The sequence below is a fragment of the Malaclemys terrapin genome, chromosome 4 (genome assembly GCF_027887155.1).
Source record: "Malaclemys terrapin pileata isolate rMalTer1 chromosome 4, rMalTer1.hap1, whole genome shotgun sequence".
Classification (NCBI taxonomy): domain Eukaryota; kingdom Metazoa; phylum Chordata; order Testudines; family Emydidae; genus Malaclemys; species Malaclemys terrapin.
This window is the reverse complement of record NC_071508.1, coordinates 99788355-99801037: the sequence shown is the minus strand read 5'-3', so window position 1 is coordinate 99801037 and position 12683 is coordinate 99788355. Positions and strand designations below refer to the sequence as shown.

Genomic DNA, 12683 nt, shown 5'->3' with positions numbered 1-12683 from the left:
CGGGGGGAGCAACAAAAACACCTGCACACACAAAAACCCAGGGGCAGGAAGGAGGCAGGACCCCACCTGCACACTCTGGCAAGAGCCAACAGGCCAGAGAGGTGAGCCAGGCCAGCCCTGCAGGACAGAAGCTGCTCTGGGGTGAGTGTTGGGTGGGTCTGTACTCCAACCACCCCACCCTCAGGACTCCCATACCCCGAGGCAGGATCCAACCCCACTTGGAAGCCTCCCACTCTGGGGGACTGGACCTTATTTCCCCTCCGCAACCTCAGGGGGCAGTCCCAATTGCCATTGTGTACCAGGACCCAAAACTCTTTAATCCAGCACCAACACTGTTGTTAAACAGTTGAGGGAAATAAATTCTAGCCAGCTTTTTTCCACCAATCTTAGTCAATGACATATAGTACATATATTTCAACAACTCTTCCAACTCAACACATTCAGAAACTATTATCCTAAGAACAGCTATAATGTAGCTTTACCTTAAAGTTGTTTTCTTTTGGCTTTCTCCTCATAATTATATTGAATGTCTCATAGACATCTTCTGCTCCATTCTGGATTGTGTTTGTCATGTCCTGTTGATACTGGTTAGGATCCAGAAATACTCTAAATGTTCTTGAGTCTCCTTTAAGTCTTGGTTTGGGTTCTGGTCCTGTTTATATTTGAAACACAAATCAAAAGTAGATTAAAACAAGAAAACAGTGTTGAAAGCATATTAAGAAACATTTTTTAGGAGAAAAATAATCACTTTTGAAACAGAATTAAGACAAATTCACTTTGAAGCTCATATTTACAAGTATGATTTATTGGCATGCTTCCATACCATTTCTAATGTTTTCAGAAATAGGTCTATTTTGTTCTAAAAAACAAAGACCAATTCGTACCAGCTAATAGACTGGTTGATTATTTGTTCCAAAGGATTATATAGATATATATAGTTTAAAAATCATCATCATACCTTCTTCAATGACACGTCCTTTATCATCCAACATGCCCTGGATTTCACATCCCCTGACGTACACCAGGCCAGTTTGCTCAACAAAAAGTCTCCTTCGATCAAACTTTGTGCCATAAGGTTGTGTTGGACGCACCGTAACTAAAAAACAAACATCGTGCTTACGCAGACCTGATTGAAAACGGGAAAAAGTTGAGTTATTTGGTTTATTCACCAACAACTGCCGTGTTTGTTCCTTAACAAGCAATTGGAAAGGTGTACAACAGGCAAGCTTCTTTTTAACCTTTTGGCTAAAATGAAGGGTCATATCATTTTAGTGGTCAATATAATTTGTACTGGGGGATTATGTCCTGCTTTTAGAGGATACAGAATCAACAGTCTTTTTTAATCTGTCTTTGATACTACAATTAGGCTAGAATACTTCCAAGTTTAGGGATAATTATGTAAGACATTTTAAATAAAATTCTATAGAAAGTTAAGGAAAATTTGGTGCTCTACAGAGGGGTTTCAGTAAGTTCCCTTCCTAGGTCTCTTCCAACTCTATATTTCTATGAGTCTATAATTTTCCTCCTTCAAAAAACTCTCCTTTGTCATGATCCCCATTAGAGAAAAAAAAAAAAAAACTTGTCAACAAGGCCACTTGTTAAAGGCCAGTGCCTATAATGCTGACTAGTATTGTCTCATTGTTTCCTTGTACTCCCCCACCTCTCTATATCCATTTGGGGTCTCTTGTCTTATACTCTGATTGTAAGCTCTTTGGGGCAGAGGCGGTCTTTATTCTGTGTTTGTTCAACACCTGGCATAGTGGGGTCTTGGTCCATGACTAAGGTTCCTCAGTGCTACAGTAATGCAAATAATAAATACTCTAAAACCAATGCAGACTGGACCAAATTGTTAGGTAATCAGAGAACAATTTAAAAAAAAAATCTAACTAAAAAATACAAGTAATGACTTCTGGAAAGAGTCTGCTTAACAAACAAGATGGAAATGGAAAAAAACAAGAAGCAAAGACAGAACAGGGGAGCTTTAGACAATATAGTTAGAATGAATTATTTTGCAAAGAAAATGTAAAAGAAAGATCCATCTATGGAGACATCAGGGAAGAGAGAGACCAGGACTGCAGAATGTTTTTTAAAATAGATAGTGTGGATTCAGGGACTTGTCTGAGTTCCTAGCACAAACCTCTCAGACGTCCAGCATACATCAGATATCCTGCTTTTCAGACAATACTCTAGTCCATCTTTTACCATGCTGCCATTGATAGTCAAGAATAGGTCATTGATCAGAAATATCTGAAACTGCGTAACCATTGTAGTTGGCTTACTGAACTGTACAGAAGGTATCTATCCTTTCCATGTGACAACAATAAACCTAATATGGAAATACACCTCTACCCCGATATAACGCTGTCCTCGGGAGCCAAAACAATCTTACCGCGTTATAGGTGAAACCGCATTATATCAAACTTGCTTTGATCCGCAGAAGTGCGCAGCCCCGCCCCTCCGGAGCACTGCTTTACCGTGTTATATTTGAATTTGTGTTATATCGGGTCGCGTTATATCGGGGTAGAGGCGTATCTATTAATACTACTGAGAAGCTACTATGTTACAAAGCCGCATCTGAGCTGGGACTTAAACTCATATCACAATCCAAAAGTTCTATCTTTTGCCATAAACTCAATCCATTTTACTGCATGTTCTGCATTTAGCATTTGTGCTATGTGACAGCCTACATAGCCAACACACTATCCAACTCTAGCATATTTAACAGATCTTGCTCTAACTGAATTTAAGGACTATCAGTCAATGTCACTGCAGAATATGAATAATTGCTTCTATGCAGCTTGCCAACAAGGTCAACTCAAGTGTAATTCCCTAAGCACGTAGTGTTGCCTACTGATACCACACTAGGAAACATAGGATATACAGTGCCAGCTGGCAATTCCTGACAATATTAAGAAGCACAACCAGAAAAACACTGGCTTTAATCAAGTCAAAGCCCATCACCTTTCCATTGTAATATAAAAGGGATCAGATTTGCTCCACAACTTTAACAAAAGGAGACTACCAGCATGCAGGCTATACCATCTCTCCACACTACTTGTCTACTCTGTTCTTGTTAGCAAGCAGGGTATTACTTTTACAAGAGGAATGGTGTCATGGTGTAACATAGAAGGTACATGTTGGGCTTGCTGTCAGCATGCTTATCCAGTTGAGTAGTTTTCACTTGAATAATCCTGCAATTTTAATTTTGGAGGGCTCTTGATTTCTCAAGAGTTTTGGAGGATTTTAAAGTGACCTATGGAGGTTTCCATCTTGATATCCCATTAAAGTAAATCATACAATATAAAAGAATATTATGGCAAGCTTTTTAAAAAAAATAAATATTGAAGGCAGATCTTATGTAAAATCATTACCCCGTACATTGCAGACACTTTCCCTTTTCATGTTAATTATTCCAACAACAGAATAGATATAGACAATTTTTATTTTGGAGACATATTCTCTTTTCAAAGTCAATGCCAATAAGCATCTCTAAATCAGTACATACAAAGATGCAAACATAAATAAGATTTTCAACTACTACTTCTGCAAAAGTGACTGCCAGGCCTTGTCTAGATATAGCATATGTCAAAAGGAGGAGTGCTTCTGCCAGCATAGTAACTCCACCTCCCCAAATGACATTAGCTAAATGACAGAAGCATTTGTCTATCAGCTTCTAGAGTGTCTACAGAGGGGATTTTGCCGCCATAGCTATGTTGGCTAGATGGTGTAGCTTTTTCACACCCCTGACCAACATAGTTATGCCAACAAAACGTAGTAGTATAGGCCTGCGCCAAGTTTCCTTGGTTTGTGTAGTTCTAGGCTGTCTAACGAACAGACGACAGAACAGGGCACTGTTGCCATCACGACAAACTTTATTTGCAGAGGTTTATGCAACTACCACTCAGCTACAAAAAGGTGAAAAGTATGTTCTGACATGGCTTAAATTGTGGTTGTTAATTTGGCGAGCACCAAATGTACACATCAGAAAGGGGACAGCTTCTGAACAGGATGAAAAACAATTAAGTGGGTTCTTTAAAAAAGAACGCTTTAGAGTGAAAGATTACTGTAGAATCCTGTAGTGGTAGGTGAAAAGCTGAAAATGTAGTGGGGCTTTACCTTGCAGAGCTGAGGGAGAGACCTGACTATAAGTACATGAGCCAGAATAAAGAGAATGGAAGACTGGTTAGGAACAGGCCCTTTCTGCCTTGCCCAGATGGAGAATGGCTGTCATTTCACATAAAACAGTTTGAGTCTGCTACTGATGGAACTAACAGACCTAGTTCTTTTAGCTCAGGCAACAGAGGATCAGGTTTTTAGGTCCAGAGGTCCCATGTTCAATGAAAAACTGCTGACAACGCATCCTAGGGTTTCACTTTACAGAAGTTTTCCTGCTTTATTTTAAGGACTACTGTGGAACAATCACAAAGCCTATTGCCAAATACTTGGTAAAAACTCTTAGGGCTGTGGAAAGTTCAAACCACTAGGGTGATTTTTGAACTCTTATTTTTTCTATATCAATTTATTTTTCAAAGCACCATAAAAATATTGACTATATAAAGTTTATATTTGTTTTTTTTTATATTTTAATTAGATTTTTACAAAATAAAGGTTTAAATCTCCTGTTAAAACTGAACTCTGCATACCAACATTAATAGTGTAGCTACTTCTGCGCCATAATATTGAGCAGGATCAGGGTACTTTAACACTAGTATTATGAGAGCTCTACACTTATCCCAAATTCTGATAGTATGTATTTATGATGGGCATGGAATGTTCATTACTGACATAAAAATGAGCACCTTGCCATTCATTTTTGATGTGATCTCTGACGTTCAAATGAATTGTAACATCTGCTCGTACTCGCATTGGCCAGTTTTCACCAATGTTGGGCTTTGCCACCTCTACTACAGTGAAAGACACAATGGGTTGTGCCATTCGAGCCCATCCACCAAACACAATGCCTCCATATTCTGATTTCCTAAAACAATTAAAAAAAAAAATCAGTGTTGTGTTAGAGCCATTAACCATTGCTGCATTCAGATTTTCTTTAAACTGCTGAATAATTTAAAAATCACATAATCAGCTCCAATTTTTGAGAGATATGAGGAAGCAGAATTCCAGAATTTAAAAGCACGAAATTTTAGCAAATCTTGTATCAAATAATCAACATATAATGTAAACTAACACATTTTAATTTCATACTCTTACCTCCTGTGTGAAGGTAAAATTTGTGATGACATTTCAAAAATGAAGTCATCCAAGGAAAGCGAGAAGATGAGAACACCACAGAAAGATTTAATGGATATGAAAGGGAGACTACACCCTATGCACTACAGAAAACGTAGAGAGGAAAAAGAGTACGGGTGACATATACAGGTGGGATTTTCAAAAGCACTCAGCACCGGTGTAACTCTGCTCCTAGTGAAGTGAGTGATAACATTTTGACTTCACTGGGAACATAGTTAGGCCAATACTGAGTACCTGTGAAAATCCCACCAGTACTACCCATCCATAACACTGATACAAATGATCAACAATTAAGAACAATTGTTAATACAGTGAAATTTGTGGTTAACATTTAAGACAAATAAGGTCTTAATGTTACTAAAGGAATACTAGTCAGCACATAGTGGTCACAAGTGTTCTTCATGGGCAACCATACCCAAAATATATTTTCATAATATTATTAGAAGATTAATCTTGCATGAAACAGTATTTTAGAAGAGATTATGGAACACCACATTTATACCTTTGTAACAACTGGAAACAGTTGGTTACTACAAAGGGTACGTCTATACTTACCTCCGGGTCCGGCAGTAAGCAATTGATCTTCTTGGATCGATCCCGGAACTGCTTGCCGTCGACGCCGGTACTCCTGCTCCATGAGAGGAGTACGCGGAGTCAACGGGGGAGCCTGCCTGCCACGTGTGGACCCGCGGTAAGTTCGAACTAGGGCCTGGTTCCCACTAAGCCCCCACTTCGGACTAAGGTACGCAAATTCAGCTACGTTAATAATGTAGCTGAATTCGAAGTACCTTAGTCCGAACTTACCGTGGGTCCAGACGTGCCAGGGAGGCTCCCCCGTCGATGCCGCGTACTCCTCTCGCCGAGCTGGAGTACCGGCGTCGACGGCGAGCACTTCCAGGATCGATTTCTCACGTCTTAACCAGACGCGATAAATCGATCCCAGAACATCAATTGCCTGCCGCCGGACCCTCCGGTAAGTGAAGACGTACCCTAAGATACTTCAACTTCAGCTACGTTATTCACGTAGCTGAAGTTGCGTATCTTAGTTCGAAGTGGGGGGTTAGTGTGGACCAGCCCTTAGATGAATGTATCCACTTTATATTATAGATGTCACTAATTATTTTTTCCCCCAAAAGCTTTAGCTACTTCCTACATTGTGGTGTTTGGTTTGTTTTAGTTAATACAGAAATATTACCAAGGTTTCATCCTACTGACACTATCCTCAATGTCCTGTCTGATCTCATATGTAGACTCTAAGCGGAAGAGATTGAAGTTCCGTAGAAGGTAGTCATGAAGAGTCAGAAACTGCAAATTCAGTTTAGGAAGAGCGAGGCAGCCTAAGGAAAAAAAAACATTAAGTCCATCTTCTGTCTATAAATGTAACAAATTCATTGGTTTTACATATTCATAAACACTATATAGAATTCCATCATCATGCTTTAGTCGTGATACGAGAAGATTTAAAGAGTCCTTTCTTCTAAAGCCACATACTACCAAAAAAAAAGGGGGGGGGGGACAGCACAAAGGCCATCCCTCTCCCCCCCCTTTGTAAATCACCTTCAAGCGATGTAACTGTATTATTTTATTCTTGTTGACCATCTCTCTGTATGGAACTGTTGTACTTAAAAGGCACCTGTCTTTGCATTGCCACAGCAAATTATTTGCAGTCACTGTAAAAAAAAAAAAAAAATCTCACTTCACCAGAAGTGACCACATTTAGGACAACCATATTGGACAATTCTCCCAAAAAGTTTCTGATGTAGAAGAACTGGCCCTGTGACACATGCTGTGGATAAGTCAGGTGGTTTCTTCGCTAGAAACCAAAAGAAGAAGTGAGGCTGGAAGACTGATGACTAGAGAATAGAGCCAAGAGAGTGACGGCTGAGCAACTGAAAGAGGAAGTAAGTTTTTTTTATTACTATTAAACTGATCTCTTTATTTTCGATGAAGAAATAACATTTAACAAAAAGCTGCTTTGTCCAAAGATTCTTCACCATCATTCCTTCACTGTATTAGGGCTCACAATAACCTACCATCATCAACATCTATCAGAAACCCCCTCATAATACAAGAGAGGACCAAACTTGACGTTAACAATACACCTGAAGGAAAAAAAAAAAAAAAAAAAAGGAAAAAATCCCCATGCTTTCTGTCCTTCTATAGACACTATGAAGCAGCAGAAAAAAGTTATCTGAAGGTCACCTTTATTTTTCCTATCAGTAATATAGTAAAACATTTGAAAATAGGGTTCTCTCTATTTTTAATACATCATGGTAATAGTGATATAGGGGCAGAGTAAAGGTGCTTTAGTGACTAACATTTATGCTAGTGTTCAATGTTTTCCACCCTCATTAAGTAACTGATACATTTTTGTTGATAGAGCTACGGAGAAGGAATAGAAGGAGCAGGAGGAAAGAATTTATCTATGAGAGCAGTATCTATTCTACTTAATGGGCCCCTTCACTGTCCATACTGGCCCCATATCTCACCCATTCAGTACTATCCCTCTCACTTGTCAACTAAAAAAACCACACACCTCCCACCCAGCCCACATAGTTCCCTACCTTATCTTCCCAGCATTATAGCCACCCATACTTAGCTCCATGTGGCTCCAGAGATTGTATTTTATGCAGAAAATACTTTAAAACAGCTAAATAATGACAGCAACAACCTCCCCAACTAGCATTGGCACCAGGTTTGGAGATTAAATAAATTTTGGAATTTTTATCTGAGCCAAGCTTGTGGAATTACCATGGGACAAAAAAACAAAAAACAAAACAAAAAAAACACCACGATAGGAAAATGTTCTAGAAGATCACTGCATACTTCAAGCCATCTTGTCCCTCAAATACCCTGCCCAATTAGCCCCAAATCATTTTCACATTGGCATAAAATCATTCCTATGAAATTTCAAGTGGATAGATTAGTTTTAATTAAGTCAAGCTAATGGAGGGAGACCTAAGTGTGTTAAAAATTGGGCACAGAATGCCCAAAATAAATAGCAATTTTGTTGTAGCCATGTCAGTCCCAGGATAATAGGCTACTTAACCATAAATAGTCCCTCAGAATATGTGCTTACTACTTATGCTAATCTATCTGTTTGAGCTTGTATTTAGCTGCGACACTCTGAGTACCTCTCTCAGAACTCACGAAGAGCTCTGCGTAGTTTGAAAGCTTCTCTCTCTCACCAACGAAAAAGTCTGGTTCAATAAAAATTACTACCTCACTCACCTTGTCTCTCCAAAATAAATAGCTGTATTTTTAGCCTACACTATGGAAATACTAGTGTTGCTCCACAACTCAAGTTCTTACACATGGCTCATTTAGAAGGCCTTTTGGTTTTGGTTTTTAATTTTAGCTTCCCAGGAATTTACCAGGTTTTATTTAAAAATGGGAGAAAATTGGTAAACAAAACAAACCTTCCGCCCCGGGGGGGAGAAAGAGGGGTACTGGGGAAGAGGGTGGGTATGCACCAAAAGGCCGGTGAGGAAGCCTTCCCCTCCATGTAATGGCCAGGTGGTCTCAGCTGCCACGACCCAGTTCCCTGCTCTTCTCACTCCCCTCCTGTGCACAGGAAGCAAACAGAGTCATGCCAAAGGGCCAGGATGAGGAGAGGAGAGGAAGGCTGCAGCCCATGAGTACCACCACCTCTACCATCACCCCCTGACAGAGCCCCATCTGCTTCCCCCACGAAAAATTCCCAAGTCCCAAAAAAGCCAAACTTCCGGTGGGAAAAAAAAATTAAACTGGTAAAACCCTCTTACTGTCTTTTTTAAAAACCAGACATTTTCTGGAGGGGGGAGGAGGGAGGGAAATCGGTATATATTGATAACAAAGGGCTTTACACATTTAATACTTTCACTTGACTACTGTCCCAGTTTTACACCTTTGTTTATGAACTGTGAAAGCGTGAAAACTCTTGCAACGTGCAATATTATCCTTGAAATCTTTCTGGCACACAGTACATGTTGGCTTCCACAAGCACAGAGACACACTGCCAATAAAGAAAGGTGATAGAACACAATTATTTCTATTCCGCGAAGCTATATGTAGATAAAATGTCTGGAGGAATGGGCCAAAGAGTCTGTGCCCAGTACAGCATACCCCTCTCCAGAGCCTGGAATGAACCCAAGACTTCTGAGTCTCACCAGTCCTCCGCTGTTTGCAAACATCTGTGAAACCCACTGATAAAAGTATCCAAACACCCTCTAGTATCAGTCCACAAAGAGAATGACAGTCTTCTACTGCTAACAGTTACTCCCTTAACTGAAGTGGCAGAGGTCTGTGCAGTGGATCTGAAGGTTCCAGCCCTGCTGATGGCCCATGTGGGTGTCAATACAGCAGCACACAATGGGGTGATTGGCATACAGTATCCTGTAATACCCTGAAACACCCTATGGAATTAAAATTAGCTTCATTTAATTAAGTTAAATCTTACTGAATTAGGGTTAATACCTATTGTGGCATTGCATGTACCTTCTCTAGTAGAAGGGGGGGGGGGGGAGAATGCTAATGTACTTCCTCTGTTATCAACCCTTTGGAGCACCCCCAGAGAGATATGCATATACTAGTTCAGACTGGATTCTCCAGGGACCAACCAAGAAAAAGAGTTTTGGGATAAACATTCTGGTTTAAAACTGGCTCATGGCCTTCTTCCTGATCCAGCAAATAGACAGAAACCCTGGTCTGTGGACCCACTCAAGCACTCAGAAGTTAGGAAATGCCAGAATTACGAGTGAATAGGCAACCCTACTTCTGGCATTTCCTACTTTTGAGTGCTTGCCTTTGCAAGTTTAATGTTCTTTTAACGAAGTTTTGTGTGTGCACAATTATACACAAATTATATAAAGGGCTGACATATATTCAGCATATCTTTATAACAGTATACAATATTAATATTTTGCAATGTGAAAGTGTGAAACAAGCAACACAGAAATGAGTAATCACACAGGACGACAGGAAGTTTTTCCAGACATCGGTTAAAATTAGTGTTTCAGTTTACCAAAGTGAAAAATAAGTCTTTCCATTTTTGTTGCATATATGGTTAAGAATGCCATATACTAATAGGTATAAGAGCATTTGAAATGGAAGTTTCACTAAAAAGGGCACCATTGAAATAAGGATTTCTACAGACTCTCCACTATGAGCAGCAGCACTGGTGGCCTTACCTAATCTACATTCTGCTGGCAATGAAAACTGAGGTAGCTATTCTATTCCATGTCACCCGTTGGCTTCAAGAATACAAATAATTTTTCAGGCTTAATTTTCAGAAAGCATTCTCCATTTCTGTGTGCAACAACTCATGTGCACACTGCTCCTCCACCCATCTGTGACAAATGTAGATAGGCACTTTTATCCTTAAAACTATATAAATTGGTTCACTGACAAGCCATTACTGGCAAACGTATTTAAAATATTAAAAAAATTAATAGCCAATATTGAGCATAAGTAGTTTTATAGTACAGATGTTAGTTTACAGGATATGTATTAAAGTTTGGGATTTCCGTTTAAACTGAAAGTGACAAAACCTCACCACACTAAACTGACTTTTCAAGAATCAATATTGAAAAAGAGCAAAGTTATTTTAAAGGAATTCAACAGAATTCACTTGCTGCTCACTGTACAACTATGGCATGAGTCACTTCTCTCTCAAGCTCTGTACAGTTCACTTCTTGGGAGCAGGTAGTAGCAACGAGGAACCCAGCTTTTTCCTATGCTTATATATAGATGGAGTAAATGAGATTGTTTTATGATTTACTCCAAGTTTTTATTATTCTTTTTTAATCTATGTTTATCTAATTGGTAATGAAGACATTCATTTCAGATCAAATTTATGCAGTCCAATTCAAATAAGCGTATAAAAACGGATTTTTTTTTTCCCCCCTTGGAAGCTAAAAGGCACTAAAGTAGCCAAAAGTAAATATTGTCCAGATTTAGAAGCTATGGAATAGTTCTTAATGAACTAGAATTAACTACAAGTCCTTTGAACTATGTAGTTTTAAGAGCAATCCAAATATATCTGAACAAATATACCTTCTCCAGAATAGTACTCAGTTGGGACAATATTTTCATCCCAAATAATCTTCTCGGTGGGATACAGAGGCATCTGGTTAAGCTGCTGAATCTGAGATATTCGACGTGCATGACGGGACACCTAGGAAAGCAAAAGTGAACATTTAAACCAAAGCCTAACCAAGTAACATTTTGCTATGCAAGTGACAAATAATGGATGGTCATCCAGGAAGTGAACACTAAAAAGATCATGTCTTCAACACACAACAAGCTGAAGTGATAAAAGTACCTTAAGACTGAAGAAATTAAAAAGTTACCGCCAAAGTGTCTATGTTTTATTTTTCTTCAGTTAATCAATCTTGTTTGTATATTGAAGGAAATCATAAAAAGTATTGCTAACAACCTGATGTGGGCTATTGCTTTAAAAAACAATGAAAGAGGTCCCATTTTACTAAGATGACAAACAAGTTGAGGTGTAATTTTAGAAGCCAGGTTTATGCCTCTTTGAAAACCAGGCCTGTTTAATAATTCATTAATTAATGGTCTCATCCAAAGTCACCTGTAATAAAGAGTCCCATTAACTTCAAAGGACTTTTGGATCAGGCTCTTTGAGAGCACAGGTAGTATCCAATGATGCATTATCAAACACAAATGAAGTCATACGATTATCACAGAATAGTTAGCATGTAGCTCAATGGTATCAGACCATAAATAGTTCAAGCATGGATCTTAATACTGCAGTGTCCCACTATAATTTGAATGTCCTAGTTTTAACATTACTCTTTGACAAGACAGGAGAAGAAAGATTCTCTTTCCCTATTAAAAAATGGCATTTTTTTATGAGTTTTAAACAGCACAAAAAAGGTATGAAATGGCTGAAAATATCTAGTCTAAATGTTTCCCTCACAAGGTTAGAATTTAAACTGAAGATTCAACAAATTTTCACTATATTTTTTCTGAACACCAATGTTTGCCTATAGTAGTTAGGTCTGATACTTTATATCCAGCAATAAATATTTATATCAAGTGCCTATACAGAAAAATGTGTCTGATACCACTGCATCCTGTTTGAATAGGCCTTATATTAGCAGGAGGATCTGTTCACAATCTGACTGAAAACTGCTCATACAACATCAAGAAAATATTCCAAATAATTTTAAAATATGATCAGCTACAGCAATGTCAGCCTTCGAAGAGGAAATGGAACAATGGATATGTTGAGAAGTGTTCGATCATTACAACACAGGTTAGAGTTCCTTGCTCAGATCAGTATCTACTTAAGTGAATTCCTCCCCCCACCCCCACCCCATTTCTATACTCGTGGAGATTTTCAAACCTGCCTATGGGATCTGAATGCTCAATTCTCACTTTAATTTATGGGAACTGAATGTCTAAATCCCTTTAGACAGCACTGAAACAAAAAC

The 12683-nt window shown here is 38.8% G+C and overlaps 1 protein-coding gene across 1 annotated transcript in view; it reads right to left on the bottom strand.

Moving 5' to 3' along the window:
- Positions 1 to 12683, bottom strand: part of AQR (aquarius intron-binding spliceosomal factor) — a 107835-nt gene that overhangs the window by 59249 nt on the left and 35903 nt on the right. Inside the window, exons 15-19 of the mRNA XM_054026561.1 lie at positions 11281 to 11401; positions 6443 to 6584; positions 4800 to 4978; positions 959 to 1126; positions 483 to 652 (exon numbers count right to left, since the gene is read on the bottom strand). Of these exons, the coding sequence (XP_053882536.1) occupies positions 483 to 652; positions 959 to 1126; positions 4800 to 4978; positions 6443 to 6584; positions 11281 to 11401 (780 nt within the window). The remainder of the gene's footprint in view (positions 1 to 482; positions 653 to 958; positions 1127 to 4799; positions 4979 to 6442; positions 6585 to 11280; positions 11402 to 12683) is intronic.